The 20,238-nt window shown below is 46.5% G+C and overlaps 1 protein-coding gene across 1 annotated transcript in view; it reads left to right on the top strand.

The window, feature by feature from the left end:
• The window catches only part of pax2a (paired box 2a), a 25,920-nt gene extending 5,938 nt beyond the window's left edge, over positions 1 to 19,982 (top strand). The window contains 7 exon segments of the mRNA XM_056291438.1: positions 381 to 425; positions 8,195 to 8,370; positions 10,524 to 10,644; positions 15,916 to 16,131; positions 17,514 to 17,615; positions 19,540 to 19,626; positions 19,861 to 19,982. Of these exon segments, the coding sequence (XP_056147413.1) occupies positions 381 to 425; positions 8,195 to 8,370; positions 10,524 to 10,644; positions 15,916 to 16,131; positions 17,514 to 17,615; positions 19,540 to 19,626; positions 19,861 to 19,982 (869 nt within the window).
• Positions 19,983 to 20,238: the final 256 nt, after the last annotated feature.

Here is a 20,238-nt window from a genome sequence, read left to right as displayed (position 1 = left end):
TATCCGGTCTAAACCGGAATTTCTCATTCTAGGCAAGCAAATTGAGTGGACACACACTGCCTCGGGGCTAATAGATTATCGGTTGTGCAAACAATTGGCTTTTTTAATGCCTATGAATTAACATGTCCCTGGTGGAGGCCTAACAGGTGTAGGAACAGACCGGTGCAGGCAAGGAGGGGGCAGAGGTGTGTGTGTGTGTGTGTGTGTATGTGTGTGAGTGTGTGTGTGTGCCCAGAGAGAGAGGGGAGAGTTAATGATTCAGTAGCATATATTGGCTTGTTTTTGGGGTGGCTGTGATGGGTTGATATGGTTGAAAATGATTTCAAAAGCGCATTCATCAAAACAGGCCACTTCCTTCTTTTATTTTTCTGTCTCTGTAGTTCTCTGGAGTGGCAACCACTTGGATGGGAGGAATATAGGACATTGTAAAGTTGAAGTTAGAAAACCTTCTCTTTTGTTTTGGTCAATCAGATAACCATTCATTCTCCTTAACCGCTGTTTTGCTATTCCAGGCTTATGAGCCAATGAACAAAAGTCAAGGAAGAAGTTCCTTTAAATATTTGCCAGAGATATTAAATTGGAAGAAGCTAAAGCGACGGGTGGAAAATATTATTTTCCATGTAATGGCATGCAGTTCAATATACGGCAACATGCTGTGTGTCCAATTCAGTATATTGCTATTGAGAAGAGATGGCTGCTGTGTTCTCAGTCAAGACTTTTTTTTCACATTGCTTTATCCCTCTGGGTACATAATCATTTATTCCATCAAGCTAATATGAATAATTTTGCATATGGCATTTTGCCCCCGGCTCAACATGTGATGTCAGTAATTGAATACAGGCATCCTGTGTGGTTGTTCAAGAGTAGTGTAAATTGTCTGAAGGCCTGCAGAGTTATTTAAACGTAGCTGTTATTTCACACAAAGTCACCCAGGGGGTGATGGCACAGCTAAGGCCTGGTCTCGGTTGCAGGTAGACGAGCACAATACAAAAGGCTGACGCTACCTGAGCCGGCTAAACATATGACCAAGCAGTGATTAAGCTGCAATCTTTTATCATGCTATTCTGCAAGGCAGAGGACAAAACTGAATGACAAACACAGCACATTTGGTAAGGTGCACGCTACTGTTTTGTATGTTGTTTAGAATCTTTTGCATTTGACTTTGCACAATTTGCTGCACGTCTGTATGTTAACCAGAACCCTCATTTTTTAAATTGCTTGAAGCACTGTGCATTACATGCAAATTATCTGTCTGTACTTGGTCAAAAAATGTGAAAATAGAGGACTGCGCAGCGTTAGCACTCTCCTGCTGGCCTGGAGACACCGGGTGCTTTTGGTGTGGCTGAAGTCAGCCGTTGCCCTTTGAGGAAGAAAAAGGTCCCCATACTGAGGGCTGTAGAGATAATGTAGTGTGACACGCGTTATGTACACCGGGGCCCCCGTAAGACGAGCTTCAGGGACACAGGTGCCATAAGAGCCATTAATCTGTCCTTGTCATGTGTTATTGCAAATTAAAAGTAGCATGTTACACTGGACGGCTTCGAGTGAGGATGAGATGAGCGAGTGAGGATGAGATGAGTGAGAGAGAGAGAGAGAGAGAGAGAGAGAGAGGAGAGAGAGAGAGAGAGAGAGAGAGAGAGAGAGAGAGAGAGAGAGAGAGAGAGAGAGCGAGAGAGAGAGAGAGAGAGAGAGAGAGAGAAAGAGAGAGACAGAGACAGAGACAGAGACAGAGACAGAGAGAGAGAGAGAAGGTTGGGAGAATGTATGTATGAGGGGAGGAGGGTGCAAAGAACGTCCCGGAAAACTCAATGAGAGTTGAGCAAGGGTGCAAAATTTGTTTATGTGTATGTGTGTGTGTGTGTGTGTGTGTGTGGTGTGTGTGTTTGCGTGCGTGCGTGCGTGCGTGCGTGCGTGTGTACGGACTTGTGACTTTGTGGCTTCGGATGCTCCTTGCGCACTGAATGTTGTGACATTTAAAAGAATTTGCAATTCTGCAGAGAGAAGCTATTAATTCACAAATTAACATCTCCCCCCCCCCCACCCTCTTCCTGCTATCTTGGATGTGCAAGCTATCTGAAAAGACAAAAGAAATAGCCTTAAGGGGGGAAAAAGAGAGAGCTTCAGCCCTATCTGTGGAGAGATTGGTTTGCATGTCTGCGAGCAGGCGATACCAATTATGTCCAGTGCTGGGAGAATGTGCCTCCTCCTTTGCCCCCCCCCCCCCCCCCATTCTGCACACACACACACACCACACACACACACACACACACAGAGCCACCCTGAATCTATCCATAGCCAGATTTATTTGTGTATCTCATTACAGGAAATGGAATGTTGTCCCTGCCAAACGCATTAATAGTGGAGTGGGGAAATTAGCCTGTTGTTGTGGCGTGCTCTCTCTCAGTCATTTATACCTGTGCTGGAACTGGAAGCAAGATGAATGGGAGGCAACTACCTCTTGAATGGGTCATGTGTGTTATGAGTCTTGCGCGGTGATTTATGGTATGGCTCATATAAGTCTTCTTTGGTCATTCCGTCATTTCCGAACAAACCCTGCTGAAATATGCCCAGCGGCACTTGGAACTAATTACGAAGGCGAAAGAGCCATCTGAAACGCACCTGCTCCGACTCCCAGCCGCTGCACCTTTATTTTGAAATCAGTCAACGGGTTAACCTGTTCCTATGGCGCTCTAGACTTATGTGGGCCTCACTGCCGTATCTCCGCACAAAGACAGGTTGATCCTGACCTCGCCGGTACACCCGGGCAGGTTGGTGTGACCCAACGCCGTGTTTTCCTCATAAGCTGGTGTGCCCACAACCTGGATGGGACCCAGAGGAGCTGGGGGAGGACAGGCCCTAGAGAGCTGCAGTGATGAATTAGATGCAGAAAGCAAAGGTCATAACTTGTGATTGTAGCGTGGGTGTAGGATGAGTGTGGAAGAGGGAGTTGATGAGCGTGTTAGCTGGGAGGGGGGAAAATATGGCCTAGCAGGTTGTTCATTCATACTCGGCTGATATGGAAGAATGTCCATATGCAGGAGCCAGAGTCGTGCCAACATTGTTCAGCTCAACAAAAAAAAAACTGAGTACCAAAACTATTTTGTTTTGCTCAAATGTGATATTTGGCCTTATGTAGCCTGGCACTGTGCATAACCTTTGAACCTGTGTCCCGTTGAAGGAGTTTAAATTGGTTAGTGTACAGGGATCGGCGGTTCGAATCCCCATGTTACCTCCGGCTTGGTCGGACGTCCCTACAGACGCAACTGGCCGTGTCTGCGGGTGGGAAGCCAGATGTGGGTGTGTATCCTGGTCGCTGCACTAGCGCCTCCTCTGGTCAGTCGGGGCGCCTGTTCGGGGGGAACTGGGGGGAATAGCGTGATCCTCCCTCGTGCTATGTCCCCCTGGTGAAACTCCCCACTGTCAGGTGAAAAGAAGCAGCTGACGACTCCTCATGTATCAGAGGGGGCATGTGGTAGTCTGCAGCCCTCCCCGGATCAGCAGAGGGGGTGGAGCAGCGACCGGACGGCTCGGAAGAGTGGGGTAATTGGCCAAATACAATTGGGGAGAAAAAGGGGGAAAAAATAAATTGGTTAGTGTGAGGATTTTAACCTGGGCCCACTCTGGTTGGGTTGGCTAGTCAAGCTAGCCTATGACAATGAGTCAACAGAGAATCCCTTTAGAAAATAAACGCATCCCGAGTCGGACAGAAATAAATGGAATCATGAGCACCATGATGGTCCTGGTGGGGTCCGGTTGAAAGAGAGAAAAGCCCGGGTTTGAGAGGGGCCACAGAGCGTAACATAGGGACGAATAACTGCTAAGGCCCCAACAGTCGAGGACAACACAAAGGAATTCACATTACACCTCTCCCCATCTGTTTTTTTTTCCTTTCCTTTCCTTTCCTTTCCATCCATCTCTCTCTCTCTCTCTCTCTCTCTCTCTCTCTCTCTCTCTCTCTCTCTCTCTCTCTCTCTCTCTCTCTCTCTCTCTCTCTCTCTCTCTCTTTACCTGTGTGCCGTCATTACTTTACAAAACAGATCGTCTCCCCTTCGCAGTCATCCTTTGTCCAATTCCTGCAAGTTAGCCGTTTGCATTCAGCGACACGTCCCCCTGCGACCCACGCAGCTGTAAACAGCGTACACCGGGATCTGACACTAAAATATCAGGAGAGAGGGAATTCACTCACATGAAGAGGAATCATGTCGGAGAAAAGTCAATTATGGGCGCTGATGCCGAGAATTAATGGAGCGGCGCATTACTCAGCTTGAGAAGGAGAGAGAAAAAGGCTTGGAAGAAAGAAAGAAAAAAAAGGAGGGATACATTAATTGCATTTCCACAAAGACTACACTGCGCGGGGTGGCGGTGTTAAACGACAAGCTGGTCCAAAGTGGGTAAATGGGAGAGCGGAGGAGAACGGAGGAGAACGGCAGAAGAGCAAAGGGAGGAGGAAGGACTCCAACGGGAGAGGAGGACAGGAGCTCCGAGAGTACGCAAATTGTTTAAGTAGTGTCACGGACTGCTAGACCGTGTCCAAACAGTCTTATAGACATTATAGTTTCTACAGATCCCCCCCCCCTCGAAAATGTATGTTGAGGTCATTTAAATGACTGGTAAGCTTAAGAGAAGTAAAGCAAAGTCTCAGCACATGTACCGGGAACGGCGCAAATATCAAATAACCGTCAGTATGCCAGTTAACAGTCAATACGCTGCTTTGCGGTGTTAAATCGAATTAATAAAGCTCTTAAACATGCCACAAGCTAAGATATTAACAGCCATGGCAGAGCTGCCCCCCCCCCCTTCTCTCTCTCTCTCTCTCTCTCTCTCTCTCTCTCTCTCTCCACTCCTTCCATATCGCCTCTCCTTTTCTCCCCCACCCTTCCCACCTCTCTCCTTTCCGCTTCAGAGGTTTCATAAATATAGCTAGCTTACAGGGAAGGAGTGCTCACCCTCTGGGTATACCAGTTTGTTTGTGTTCTTTTTTTTCTTTTTTTCAAGCTCAGCTGCATTTTTAAAAACATCAACAAATGACTCACGCTATTTGTGATAGCATCATTTCACCTATCAGCAAAGAATGAATAAGTAACCAGTCGGCGGGGCAGCTTTCAGATCTGGGGAATCCCATGTCAGTGATTTACGGAGGGTACGAGGCAGTGCGCAGGAATTCATTTGCCTTTCAAACAAGCCCCCCCCCCGCTCTACCTCTCCCTCAACATGAAGTGATCTTATCACAGAAACAGGGGAGATGAAAGCAGGACATAAAGTGCCACTACACCAGCGCAGGACAAAACATCCCCCTCAGCGACACGAGAATAAACACTACAGCGTGTCAAGCTATCGGCATGCTCTTCTGATGCTGCTGCCCACTTTCCTGCAGCTTTTGTGTGTGTGTGTGTGTTTACTGAAAGCATACATATAATAATTCACTTACCTTTCCATGGTGCAATACCTAAAAGATTGAGTCATTTTCACCTTTTTTTCTTCTTTTTTTGTTGTTGAGTACAACAGTGGTATGGTGCTTTTGACAAGATGCCAGGCAAGCTTGCACTGTCCACTCTGAAGCTGTTGGTCGGCATATTCTGGCAAAACCACAAAAGTGCCAGACACACGGAGGCCAGGCTGCAACACCCTTGCAGAGATGTTTACATCTCCTGAGAAGTGCATTCCTTTAAAGGATGAGGTGCGAACATCATTGGGAAGAGCCTTGCTTTTTCCTTCTTCTTCTTTTTTTATCTTGATTGCCTGATCTGACAGAGCGCCAGTTTCTCCTTACACTTTGGTGTGAAAACAGAGACACACAGTCTCCAAGTGAGGTGGGAAATGATAAGAGCTGAGATACCCGAGGAGCTGAAGCACCACGGAGGAAGCGAGACGAGCCAGTCAAGATTCAGTCTTCGCTCATCGCCGCGCTCACCGTTAAAGGACAAATCACACTTGCTTGTGAATGACGTGATCTAAAGTCAAACGTGAATTTACCCTCTTGGGTGTTTTCCAAATTAGCTAATTTGTCATTATTCCCATTACGGGGAGCAAGAGTAAGACAGAATATCCTTTGTTGGGAGGTTGTGTCCTTCTGTAGTGGGTTGAGAAGGCCTGATTGTATGTGTTGAGTATGGTAAGCATGCCCCTCCACGGTGAATGACAAATGCTTGCTATTGATCGCACTTGCCTCTTTTCTCCAACCAGCTGATAGAAGGTAATTAATGACTCCATTTTCTTCGCACCAAAGACAACCACTGAGGTTCACACAGCAGCAACAACTGGCATTGTGAAAGACCCCCAAGGGGCCTGTCCAAAAGAAATGCCTGTGCTAAAATATGTGATCAGGTTCAGTTGATGGTAGGAAAAACAAAGGTAGCAAAAGCACCGCGGCAGGAAAAACGAATTCCTCCACAAATGTTCCACTAAGCTAAGTCAATTCATTTTAACAATGATACACACACACACACACACACACACACACACACACACACACACACACACACACTAACACGTTACACACATCCTCTCTCATACCCAATTCCAGTCCCCTATTCCGTTCTCTCCGTAGATCTATTTCTTGGTGCGAGTCGGGTTCATCCTCTGGCCTCAGCCATTGAAAAAAGGTCAAGCAGCCGAGCAGAATGGCAATAACGCCCCTGAAATGGTACCATCAGTGGAACATGATTGATCAATTGAATTCCATAGCACAGAAAAATGTGGGATTAAGTAGAGTATTATACGCACAATGAGTTGAGGCATGATGTTCATTCCAAGTTCATTTCGCCTCCCTCCTCTGCCGGCGGATCAGGCAATCAATAGTGGCCTTGCATATCATATATCACCGCTGGCTCGCCCAGGAGAGAACATAATCTGCTGCAAATTTAGAATGACAGATTTGTACGGGAGCTAAAGCCCTCATCCGCTGTTGACTGCGGAGGGAGGAAAGGGAGGGAGGCGGGTGGCTGGCAGTCTAGTGGAGGTTCCCAGGACACCGTCTAATGCACCTTTTAGCCATGGACTTTTTATGCGTTGTTGTTTTTCTTTTCCTTTTTTGCATAGTGTTGTGGTTGAGACTTGATGAGCGAACAGGCAAAGCGCTGCTGGAGATGGTGATAGGCTCCGTGGCCAGGTTGATAGGGTCAGAGATCAGCAGAACGAGGGAAGCAGTGGCTCATTTGTTTATATAGAGGGTGGCTGAGGGGAGGAAATGCATATGTTTGCCCTCGGTGCCCCATCCTCATTCGGCCCTGAGTACCTTCTCTCCATTCTGTTTTCCAGAAGACAGGCAATCTGTGGGGGAGGGAGTGAGAGAAATAGAGATAGAGCAAGAGAGAGAGGGGGGGGGTAAAGGGTATAATATGTTCAGGAGGAAATAGCATGGTTAAATAATGGCTCTCCATTTCCTGCTCACAGAATGAGAGACTCTGTATGTGATCATCAGCCCTGCTTCCTTCATCTGAGACACACTCACTCCTTTACATGTATATATTTGCACTGAAGGTAATCCATCAATTACCACAGACCTATCACATGATGACCGCCCTGTTGGCAGCCCTGGGCGGGGTTGGGGGTGGACACAGAGAGCTCCCTCACAATGTGTGTGTGTGTGTGTGTGTGTGTGTGTGTGTGTGTGTGCGCGCGCGCGCGCGTGTGTGTGCATGTGTGTGTCTGTGCATGCGTGTGTGTGTGTGTGTGTGTGTGTGTGTGTTAGGAAGGTGAAAGTGTGTGTGTATGTGTGTGTATGAGACAGTTGAAAGTATGTGTGTGTGTGTGTGTGTGTGTGTGTGTGTGCGCACGCGCGCGCGCGTGTGTGTGTGCATGTGTGTCTGTGTGTCTGTGCATGCGTGTGTGTGTGTGTGTGTGTTAGGAAGGTGAGAGTGTGTGTGTATGTGTGTGTATGAGGAAGTTGAAAGTGTGTGTGTGTGTGTGTGTGCGTGCGTGCGTGCGTGCGTGTGTGTGTGTGTGTGTGTGTGAGAGAGAGAGAGAGAGAGAGAGAGAGAGAGAGAGCAAGCGAGAGAGCGAGAGGGGGGGGACATAATTCACCATTGTCTCTCATTTTACCACTCCCTCGCCCTTTCTTCTGTTTGTTTCTCCCTTTGACAGCAATCTAACATTGCCAAATTCCTCCAGTGGTATCAGCTAAACAAGTTAAAGCCGTATACTGAAGGAGTGTCTCGTCATCCTCCCTCCTTCCTCTCTCTCTCTCTCCCTGCAGATGGCTCTGATGGCTCGGGCCCAGGGAGTGACTCTCAGGGCAGTGTGGAGAGTTTAAGGAAGCACCTGCGAGCAGATGCCTTCACCCAGCAGCAGCTGGAGGCCCTGGACCGCGTGTTCGAGCGTCCCTCTTACCCGGACGTCTTCCCCACCACAGAACACGTCAAACCCGAGCAGGTCTGTCACACCGTCGCGTCTTTGTCCACCCTGACACTTTCACAGTATCTGGAGTATTTTCCCACTTGTATCCCGCGGCGTCTAGTTTTGTCGTTAGCGCCCAGCGGAATAATATACATGAATTCACGGTGAATGTAATGGCACACATGCTGACACGCGCGACAAAAAAGCTCCTTCTAACTTCTCGCTCAAAGCAACGGGCCTATTACAGCGGATAACCTTTATTTACATTCATTAGACTGTTAAACAACAAGAGACTATTAATTTTTCCCTTGAAACTCTACACGGGTGCCCATGCAGCCTTCGCAGTGGCCTAATTGAGTTCATTTTCATCTCTAGCACGATCGTGGCGAATTACAGCGGCGATAAATCAGTGGGACAGCCCCTCAGCCTGCTATACAGGCCCTAATGCAGCTAATTACCAAACTGATTTCTACGGCAAGATCAATACCAAAACGAATTGGAAATGACTTGCAATCACAAAGAGTGCAGGAGAAGGTATTAAAAAGGCAAGAGGAAGGTGGAGGAGGGGGGAGAAAAACGACGTCGGAATGGTCCAGAAAAATCAGTTTTAATTTAATGTAATATTAATCAGACTGCTTTCCACTCTTTCATTGCACCTCCTTTTTCTCCCTATTTCCAGCGAACTCCCCCCCCACCCCCCTCCTATTTTTAAACTGGTGAAAAGGTGGACTATTAGGCTATTAGGGGCTTGTCTGGTGTCTGCGTCAGGGTATTAAAAAGCCATTTTAAAGAGGCCAGGCTGAACAGGCCTCATCCCTCCCACACTTCTGGCAGCCATGTGGTCAGGTCATTCAGGGCCCACTGTGCTTGCCGCTCGCCCTCCACCCAGCACTGCCCAGCCCTGCCCACAGCCCATCTGCATGACAAAATGGCTCTTGTGCTGTGGAGGCCCAGAGGAATAGAGAGGAACATCCAGCCTAGTGCCAGGGAACAGTTGTAAGCAGACAATTAGAGTTTATCTGGGATAGAGGCAGACAAGACTGGGGTCACCGGCTCGGGCCTGTGGGACTCCACTCCCATTGAGACAAACAGATACACGCACGCACACATGCATGCATACACACACACACACACACACACACACACACCATACACACCATACACATGCACACACACACACACACACACACGTGTGCACGCTCACTTGCACACACAGAGACACACTCTCAAACAGAGAGGCAGGTCAGAAAGTCTCACCCTATTAACAAACAGGATTCATCACATCTGCTTGCATCGTTTTACCCAGGGATTAAAGGGAATAAATACTAAGGAGACTAAACTAGATGGTAGTTATTCCGAGAGGGGCTTTTACCAAGTATCATAATTTATATCATTATAATATCATTATTTCAGTGATAATTTGGAGCATAAGAGGTGATTTTATTTGCTGCCAAAAATGAACTGCCAGTACATTTCTTCATCACCGAATTACAAAGCAATGAACACCCAACATAAAAATGGTTAAAATTTACAAAAAATAAAATAGAATAAAATAAAAAAAATACCATTTTAACTCTCTTATTTTATACATTCATCCTGTCGGTGAAACACAAAGGTTGATTTTGAGGTTGTACTCCCCTTTAAAACCCCGGACCACATGTCTCTCCTGTAACAAAGCCCTGAATGTCTCCTCCCTTGACTGGTCACAGGGATGACTGCAGTGGAGCACAAAGAGCCAGCTGACACCCCATCCTTTCACTCCTCTCCCAATCCCTCTCTCATCCCTCTCACCCTTCCTCCCTTCCTCTCAGACAAGCCCTAATGCTTGCATACATCACAGGCCTTGGTAAAGAACAGGGGGGGGGGGTCCCCAGAATGCACAGGAAACGTTCAGACGGAGACACAGTGAGAGGATCATAGAGAATTTCTTCAGATATACACCGTGGGTTTTTCTTTCAGATACGTTTTTTTTTCTTATGCGGTTCTCCCGAAAAAGACAGATCTTTGTCTGTGAAACAACACCACTACGTTCGTTGAGCTCAACCACTTTATCGAGACAACGCGGATCCCAGCCGCTCTCCTCCTCAGCCTTAACTTAATGCGTATCTCTCTACTGACGACTTTGAATATCATGACTGACAAGATTTGTTTTGTATTTCTCATTTCAAGGGTTGTGTTTTTGTCCACAGGCGAATGAGTACTCGCTCCCATCCATGAATGCAGGCCTGGACGAGGTGAAGCCTAGCCTGTCCACGAGTGCCAGCTCCGACCTGGCCTCCAGTGTCTCCCAGAGCTACTCTGTCGTGACAGGTACACCTCCACCCAGTCTCCACTAACCGTACTGACACGAGATGCCTTAAAAGGAACACGCAGAAGTGCGATAAGTCAAAGATATCTGCAGCGAAAAGGGTAAACAGGGCCGTAAAACACCAAACGAACATCAGAGAGGGCTGAATCAGTTCATCTGGATACGTTTATTGACACATTGTATCCAGATGAACTGATTCAACCTCCTTTGATTTTCTTACCTGGATTATTGAGCACGCATCAAGATGCCAAATGAACTATTTATGCTCGCATTTTCTCTGTATTATCACACCGTTGTTAGCGCGAGTTCTCATTTGTCTAATCGGGATATCAAATAACTTCATCGCTCAGACAGTAACGTAGCGATGACTCATCGAATCGCTGACTTTGCCGATTTGTGTGGGAACCTCTCCCTTCCTAAATCAGTAGAATGTTCGACATATTTTGGCTGCATTTAAAAATTCATTATGCAACACATATTTTCCAAGAGATAACGGACACTTACTGGAAACCGAATAGCCCCTCTTTTAAATTCCACCGCGTGTTTATTTCTAAGCGATACGGAGCGGTGATAGATCATCTGAGCCCATTAAATCCTACAGGCCTTTCACACGCTTTTCCTAACCGGCTATTGTGTTAGCCTGGATTGGCCCGCGAACAGATTGACTGGAAGCACTTCTCATAAGAGACAGCTGCTGTTCTCACTGCGACACAACTTTGTCATCAAAGGCTATGATAGGCCGTTGATTGACAGCGGCTGGAACGGCACAGTGGCTGGCTGACTGCCTCATGCTGTGGAGAGAGCGAGACAGAGAGAGCGAGAGAGAGACAGACAGACAGACAGAGAGACAGAGATGGAGACAGAGACAGAGAGAAGAGGGAAGGAAGAGAGAAACAGATTGAACAACAGAAAGACAAAGAGATGTGCAGAAAGAGAGTGAGAGAGACGAAATTCCACCTTTTTTCTCTTTTTTTTTTGCCTTATTGTAAAATGGCTGCTGTTTTCAGTGGTAACTTTGCATTGACAGTCCCCCTGTGAAAGCTGCAGGTGATGACAGGTGCGGCGTATTGAATATCTTGTGGTATAAACTATCTGTATCATATAACCCATACCAACCCACTGTGTTTCACCATAGCTCCTGTTGGTCTGCTTTGGAGATTGATGGCTGCCTTGTTAATTGAAATATTGTTTCATTGTGGCTGCGGAGGCTTTTTCCCATGAGAGAGTAGGTTTACTGATAGCCACATTGGCTTGAGGCTAATATACCAGGCTTTTAATAAAACTCAAAATTATGCAGTAGCCATCAAAGTCACTGAGTCCTCAGTCTGTGTGTGTGTGTGTGTGTGTGTGTGTGTGTGTGTGTGTGTGTGTGTGTGTGTGTGTGTGTGTGTGTGTGTGTGTGTGAGCATGCACGTGCGTGCACATATGTGCACATGAGTAAAGTGGAGGGCAAGATGATTGAAAACCGCAGTGGCTCTTCTCAAATGATCCCAGGGCCAACCCCAGACCTGAGCATAGTGCTATGGGAAAAGAAAGACCCCTTTTTTCCTCCCTGAATATGTGGGAGGTAGATTTGCCCCAGAAAGTTGGGCCTCAGGAGAAGAAAGGTGTGTTTTTGTCTTTTATGCTGGGCCCCTCCTATGAAAGCGGTCTCGCTCTGGGGAGCACACTCATAGCAGGTGGCCTCGAAGCCACCTGGGGGCCTGGGGCCTCCTACAGCGACATATGTGAGGGCCACAGATTGCATAATACGGAAGCGAATTAACAAAGCTATATAATTAATAGAATGCTATTTTTGGCACATGCATGTCAGGAAAAAAAATGTTTCATAACTTTCGCAGTCAAATCTAAGTAAAAAAAAAAACCACTCAACTTTTAGCATTTTATTTACATGAGTTTGCAAAGACTTCAAGGATTTCATGTGCCGCAGGATGACGAGGAAAGATATTAGGGTTTACTGCCATTTGATAAACTCTGCAAATAGGAACGTAAGCCAAGTAGAAAAAAAAAAGTTGAATTGACTTCCTCACTTAGGCTGAGATCCAATTCTCAATAAATTACACCCTCACTCTGGATAGAGCTATGAGATTATATCCATTCTTTAAATGTTTTCTGCTCCCAATTAAAATTCAACCAGTTATTGATCTTGTTGATTTTTATGTCCTGAATTTGCATAATCTATTAAAGATGAATGATTAATGAAGCACTCGGTGGGAGCTGAGTCTGGCATTCTGAGGGCGCAAGCAATGTCGGCCATCTTTTGCGTCCTCTGTTTATCCAAGTGTGCGAGAGAGAGAGGGAGAGAGAGAGAGAGAGAAAGAGAGAGAGAGAATGGTTACCTGAGAAGCAGGGTAACAGCCTAATTGGAGAGGGATTTGGGGGATGAAAATGCCTCATTGGCATTCAGTGAGAAGTATTCATCTTTTCCCAATGATGATTGTTCAATCATTGTACTTAGATAATGGCAATCTTTTGGAAAGCATATTCTTATTATCTATCTATCTATCTATCTATCTATCTATCTATCTATCTATCTATCTATCTATCTATCTATCTATCTATCTATCTATCTATCTATCTATCTCTGTGTGCCGATGGGAGAGTGTTGGAGGAAAAAAGAGGCTTTGTTTCAGATGAACTTCATCTGAAATACACTGCACTCAGAGCCCATTTTCCAGCATGGCAGGGCCAGCTATTCTGTGGAGGGTGGCAAACAACAAGAAGCCATCTAACCTGCGGTGCTTGGTGTGTGGCCTGGTGACAAACGGCTTGTCGCAGTTCAGTAGAACGCCAGCAGCCCCGAGCTCGGAAATTAATGTTTATATCACCCCCCACACCAGCACACTAACCTTTGAGCACACATTTGATAATGAATGACTTTAAACCTGTGGATAGGGAATTCTAGCCATTTGGCCCTGCAAACATTCTTTACTCACTCATAATTGGAAAGAGTGTTTGGTGATTGTTCTATTTTTTTTCTTTCTTTCTTTCTGGTGTTGGTAGGTGGTGATAAATTACCACTTCCAGAATGCGGGAAATTGAGGTCAGAGATTTTACTGGCTGTTATTGTAGCAAACATGAAGGTGTCCCCGTCGAGGTAAATTTAACATACTAATTCTCTGTAGACGCTTGTGCTGATGACTGTGCTCTCCCTGCACAGAAAGGAGAGCTAGCCCTGCTGTGATTGTGCACATGGCGATTAAAGCAAAACCCAGCGTAGATTAAACGGCACATTTAAAAAAAGAAAATCTCCAACACAAATGGCGTCTGCACTGAAGTTTTCTCCACATGTTTCAAACACAAGAAAGCAGGGGTGCTGCCCGCATACGAGAGGGCTGTTGTAGCTACGTATATCCGGGAAAATCACTTCGAGAACGGACGGGTTTGGGTTCTTTAGAGTCCATTTCTATGGTTGATGGGATCTGTAGATGCGATATTAGTGGTGTAGCAGAGACAGATGTTGGAGAACTCTATAGCGTCTCCGCTCTCTCAGAGATTTGTTTGCTGGGGGAGAAGAGTCCCCAAGGACCCTGAGTTTATCTTCTATCTCCATCATCAGGGCCCGTGATTTGACAGGCTCTCTTTACCCAGGCTCTGCCTTGTCTCCAGGACAATGAGCAACACCACATCTGATTAGTTTCAGAGTTCAGTGGTCTTGAACGCAGCGTTTGCGTCGGTTGTTGTTGCGTCGTAACCCCTGTCTGTTTAACAATGGTTGCTCAGGCACTGTGAAAACAGAAGCCTACAGTAGCATACAGACAGTCTTAGATACAGACAGATGCAGTCTGATCCATATGTTTGGTACCCTCACAAGTCTCATTTTAAGTTGTGCTTCATAGCAACTATCCTCATTATCAGTTCATCCCAGGGCTTGTGCACAGGCTTTGTTGTTATGTTTTGAGGATTGGTGTGGTTCTCTCTGCAACAACAGGATGTGCATCAAGTATGCGAGCATTTTATGCACAATAATTGCATTCATTGTATTTAAATTCATATTTCCAATCCAAAGAGGAAGGAGAGAGAGGCTGAGAGAGCCCTGTTTCTTTTTTTCTATGGGAAAATGGTCAGTTAAGTATCCTGATTGCCCGGCACTAGGTTCATAGGACTGACAGGATTGCGTCCCTCTCCATAGAACAGCCCTTATCTTAATGAGGAATCTCGACACACAGTGCTGTTGTAAAACAACAATGGCGGGGGAAGCAGCTAATGAGGCTATCATGGTGTCGGGAAAGAGCCATCTCTCCCCACAGGCCCCAGCCATCTGAACGGGCTCCACAGGCAGACATGGAGAGGCCGGAGACAGAACTCACATTGATTGCTTAGGTTTCAGAGGCAAAGCCGGTGAAATGAAAGATGCCAAGACTCATCAGCCAAATTAGATCAAGGTTTGGAGTTTTGAACCGTCTGCAAGCCTGTTGTTTGGTTTATTTGTGGGAGTGATTTTTTTGTTGTGAGAACGCAGCAATGAGATTATACTGTTTGTTTGCCTAAAACCTTGGGGAAATTTTTGACGCATTTGAGCTTGATTGATCAGGCGTGGTGTGTTTTTGTTGCGTTTCACTGGTGTGTTTCCACTTAGTTGGATGAATTACTGTTGGGTGCACATGAGATTATTATTATAAGATATTTGAATGAGCAAATCAACAGCTAAAGGCTGTTTATCTACTCAGCATTCATTTGATAGGTCTTCTCTCACGGTAGTGGAATATTTGAAATAACACCAAAACCGTGGATTTAAAAAGAAAAACCTCTGTCAGAAATGTGGCCTAAAACTGCCAAATACAAAGGGATTTGGTTTTAATCCAACCGATGCGAATTCCCTTCAAGTAAATCTACATTTTATTACTCAGAAAGAATTCCGAGCATTCAAAGTCCCTTCGCTCCCTGTTAAGATTGTGCCGTGTTGGTGCCCTGCCATGTACTTGCAAATCTACACCTTCCCCGTCCTCTCCTCTACTCTGACTGATTTGTCTGCACACCGTTTTTGGATTGATACAGCAATTTTCTTATCGATTGGTTTGGTCACTTAAAAACCTTCACATCCATCCCACCCCTCTCTTGTGCACATCTGAGTGAGTCGGGTAGCGAGTGAGCGAGTGAGTGAGCAAAGGGCGAGAGTGAACGAGTTAATGGGTGAGCGAGTGAGCGAAAAGAGGGAGTTTGCGAGTGTGCGGGCGAGGGATAGCTTGAGAACGTGAGCGAGTGGGTGCATGACTGGGTTTGTATGTCTACATTACATTTTGTTTTGTTTTATTCTCTTTTCCACCTGGCAGACTCCCACCCATCCCACCTGCCTTCCATGTGTGTAAAGCGAGAGCCCCATGAGGCGTCCTTTGCCCCCTTCACCCCTTCTTCTCTTGGGGACTCTGCTCTAGCTGACATCTTGCCCCACCAGTCCAGCCTCTCAGTAGATGCCTCCACTCCCAGCTACCCTGTCCATGCCCATGGCCCCTGCTACAGCCAGTATGCCAGCCAGCCCTTTATAGCAGGTACAACTCCAGCAAGGCCCCTGCTATCAGTCATAACTGCACCATTCTCTTAAATTTTTTTATTTTTAGTTTCTTTTCAGTCGATCTTGTGTATTAGCTCTTTAATCCGAGGGAAGTATTTCCACTCACAGAGCAGATTAAATCAGCTGCCTCTGTCTTTCTTCAGGCATCAAATTCACGCTTTGTGGCTCAACTGTTATGTAGTGAACTAGTGCGTTCGTTTTCGTTTCACTATTTCCAAACTGACTGCATGCTCCTCATTAACAGTAACGACTCTCTCCCCATTTTTTTTCCCAACCAACCCGACCCTCTGCTTGGCCCTCTGACTAACAATGGCCGTGGGCCTCCAGGTCTCTCCGGCCTTGTGATGGACCCAAGGTCTTGGCGGTCAGAGGAGGCCAATAATGGGGGTGGAGGTGGAGGCCTGGGGCTGATGCCGGGACCTGTATTGGACTAGTACTGTCCTGTCCTGTGTGCCCCTCGATCCAGCAAAAGGCCCTGTGCCGTCACTGCCAATTACAGAGCTGAATGTGGAGCGGTGGGCAGAGTGTTCAGCCTTCACTGGCCTGTCAGCATTATCGCTGACACATTCAGGACAGTCTTCGTGTAACGGGGGTTAGAGTGCGTTGCTGACAACCGTTGATTGTCAATTGTTTTGTTGTTTCCATAAAAGCCGTATCGTTTATTGTTTATTGTTAGAAAGCGTAATATTCGACGCAGTTCAGAAAGCTGTAGCATTTTGAGCGTTTCCATGCCCTTTTTACACACGGCATTTGTGTGCCGAGTTGACCCATTTCTAGTCGCCAACGACGTTATTTTGTGCTACATGCTGTTTTCGATTTGGACATGAAGTGGTGTGCTGTGACAGGCCGTAGCAATATTTAGTGTTTCCAGTAACTACGCATAAACTCACCGTCTTCTTCCTTGATTTACAGTGTTTGGTAAATATCATGGTACAATTTGCAGCATTTAATATCCATAAGAGAAACCAAAGTCTTCCTGAGTGTTTCATATCCATTATTTGATCCTTGGGGCCTTTCCCAAGTTTATTTCATGCATCATAAACCCACAGTTGAAACTACAATCTGCTCTCCTTTTAACCCTTCCGAGGATGACAGTGTACCACGCTTTTTCTTTTCTTTTTTTTGCAGGAATGAACGGACAATATCAGGGCAGGCTTAACTTAAATGATTTTCGCGCTCAAGTATCTGAACACAAATAACAAAATCACGTTTTTACCCTTTCGTGTTTAAGATGGCACCAGCGATCCCGCAGTCAAATTTCGCCCTATGAAGGTCATTCACTGTGCAGTTGTTTTAACCTTTTTTGATCGTTTATGCATTTGACGTCCTTCTGACTACTTCGATTCATTGCACTTGCAGGTCGAGACATGGCCAGCACGACCTTACCTGGCTACCCTCCTCATGTCCCTCCTACAGGGCAGGGCAGCTACCCCACCTCCACACTCGCTGGAATGGTTCCTGGTAGGTGACATTACTTGTTTTTACGACGCCATTAATTTTAGTTTTACTCGTTATATTTTCAGTAGGCAGCTCCCTCCAGTCGATCATGTTCAGAAAAACTGAGGTCATTCAAAGCCAAACAGGATTTTTACTCAGGGTGGGTGGGTGGGCAATGGTGGTGTGTGTGTGTCTGAGAGAGAGAGAGAGAGTGTGTGTGTGTGTGTGTGTGTGTGTGTGTGTGTGTATGGGAAGGGTTGTGCGTTTCTGTGATTTCATTTACAGGGTGCGCTGTGCGTCACGGGTTTACATTTTGCCGGCGACGCAGATGCTCACACTCGGCCTGCAGCGACTGATCAAACCCATAAGCGCCTGCTAGCGCCTGTGACCCGAAGGATTGAGGCGAGCTTGTTATAGCTTTGTTAAGAGTGCGGTTAGCGTGCGGTTAGCGCGCGGTTAGCGTCTGTGGACAAGGACATTAGACGAGCTCAATAGGCGATCACCACAATCAGTGGCCGTGAGATAGGACAGTTCCTCTCAGTTCCACTCCACCTCCCAGCGCTCATTACCCTCACTGTGTCCACGCGGCACGCACTCACCGGCTCCATCGATAAACACCGCTCTTCCCCTTCTCCTCGCCTCCCCGGACACCCAGGGCTCGCGGAGCGTATCTCTTTCCCCTCTACTTAACCTGCAGTTCAGGTTCACAGCAAACAGTTAAGGGTCAAAACACAGAGGCGTGGAGGGCCTGTAAATATTTAAATCACTGTCTCTCTCAGGGATGAGCTCGGGTTACAGCACCAACGGCGTGGATGCTATAGCTGCCAGGGTGCGTAGGCCTGTCTTCTGCACAATTGAAAACATTGTCCTGTTTTTTTTTGTTTGGAGACATACACGGGTCTTTACTTACTGGTAATCGAAGCAGTTGCTGTAGCATTGATCATTACTGTGTTGTTGGAGGTGGTCGCGCTGATGATGATGGGTGACATTTTAAGGGATGGAAGAGGCTGAAAGCTGAAATCTCAAATCAGATCTACAAACCTATTCTGCTATTATGCCATTGTGTCTTTCCTGGAGATTTACTGATCCCAGCCACCCACCACACACACACACACACACACACACACACACACACACACACACACACACACACAGAGAGAGAGAGAGAGAGAGAGAGAGAGAGAGAGAGAGAGAGAGAGAGAGAGAGAGAGAGAGAGAGAGAGAGAGAGAGAGAGAGAGAGAGAGAGAAAGAAAGAAAGAAAGAGAAACATGCAGAGACACACCTCAGATAAGAACACAAGCACAGAGATCCTCTTGATCCACTGGCTGTATTTTTTTTTCAATCCGGTGGCGAATGACTAAGATTTAGTGACTGGCCCCAAACACAGTTAAAGCAAAGGCCATTCCTCAGCAGCTTCATATAAAACCCAGCCTTTATAGTCTCATAAAAGAAAGAAACGTGTGAGACCCACAGCGTTGCTCACTGACACCAGCTCGGCGTCCTGCCCTCTCCGCCAGGACCTGTACGGTGAGGAGAAATGGAGAACGAAAGTCTGGGGGAATCCATTTGGGTGTTTTGAAGCGAAGCGTCATCAGTTTAATGCAGGGAAAGGAGTGCTGAAGTCCTCATTGAGGGAAAGAATGGAGGAAATCCTAAAGACTAACAGAGGATTAATAGAACAATCAATCCACCTAAACTGAGCGTGGAGGAAAGCTTAGAAACCGCCAGGACAAAAATACCTCAGACATTTTTTTGTGCGACATTGTTGCTTAAGCTCTCTCAGTGGCACAGAAATGCAATTACAGGGCCAAAGGGAAGGATGTGAAATGTGTTTCATGCCGTTAACTGGGTGCTCATGGCTACCCTAATATCACAGGGATGTTGACACCCATTCAGTCGGTCTAATATCTTTCTGCTAATGTCTGTATTCATTAATTTGATATCTAGGAGGGGACTTTTCCGGAAACCCTTATTCTCACCCACAGTATACCACCTATAATGAAGCGTGGCGGTTCAGCAATCCAGCGTTACTAAGTAAGTGGCATTGTCTCTGGTATCCAATGAAAAATTGGGAAAGATGCATGTATGATAAATGCCATTCTCGAATGCACTTCCTGGAAATGATCATCCCCTTTCCAAGGTTTTGGTTAATAAAGGAGGGGAAACTAGCCAAAAAGCTGTTAGAAGATGTGTGTTAACTGATGGTTTGATGGCTCCTTCCAACGGCTCGTTCTTTTGTTAACTTTCAGGTTCCCCTTATTATTATAGTGCCGCATCCCGTGGCTCCGCACCTCCCACTGCTGCCACTGCCTACGACCGTCACTAGTTACCACGGAGACCGGCTCAAACTGCAGGGCCAAGGCCTCGGCCTCCATATTGTCCCCGTCTGAGAAACACTGAGGTCAAAGGGAAGCAGGATGGCATCGTCCGGAAAGCTGTCACACAATGCGGAAGGAGGATTGGCGAAGGTCGCCAGGGCGACTAGCTCAGCTTCAGCGTAGCAACATGCTTTGGGTCAAGAGGGCACTTGGCTACCCAGAACCGAACCATCAAGCCCCAAGCGCCTCGCTATCTCACAGACCTGGACATTTCCAGAATGAACTTAAAAAGATTATATAAATATATATATATAAATATATATTATAA

The sequence above is a fragment of the Lampris incognitus genome, chromosome 13 (assembly GCF_029633865.1).
Source record: "Lampris incognitus isolate fLamInc1 chromosome 13, fLamInc1.hap2, whole genome shotgun sequence".
NCBI lineage: Eukaryota > Metazoa > Chordata > Actinopteri > Lampriformes > Lampridae > Lampris > Lampris incognitus.
The sequence above is the reverse complement of the archived record's forward strand: the minus strand, read 5'-3'. Positions and strand labels throughout refer to the sequence as shown.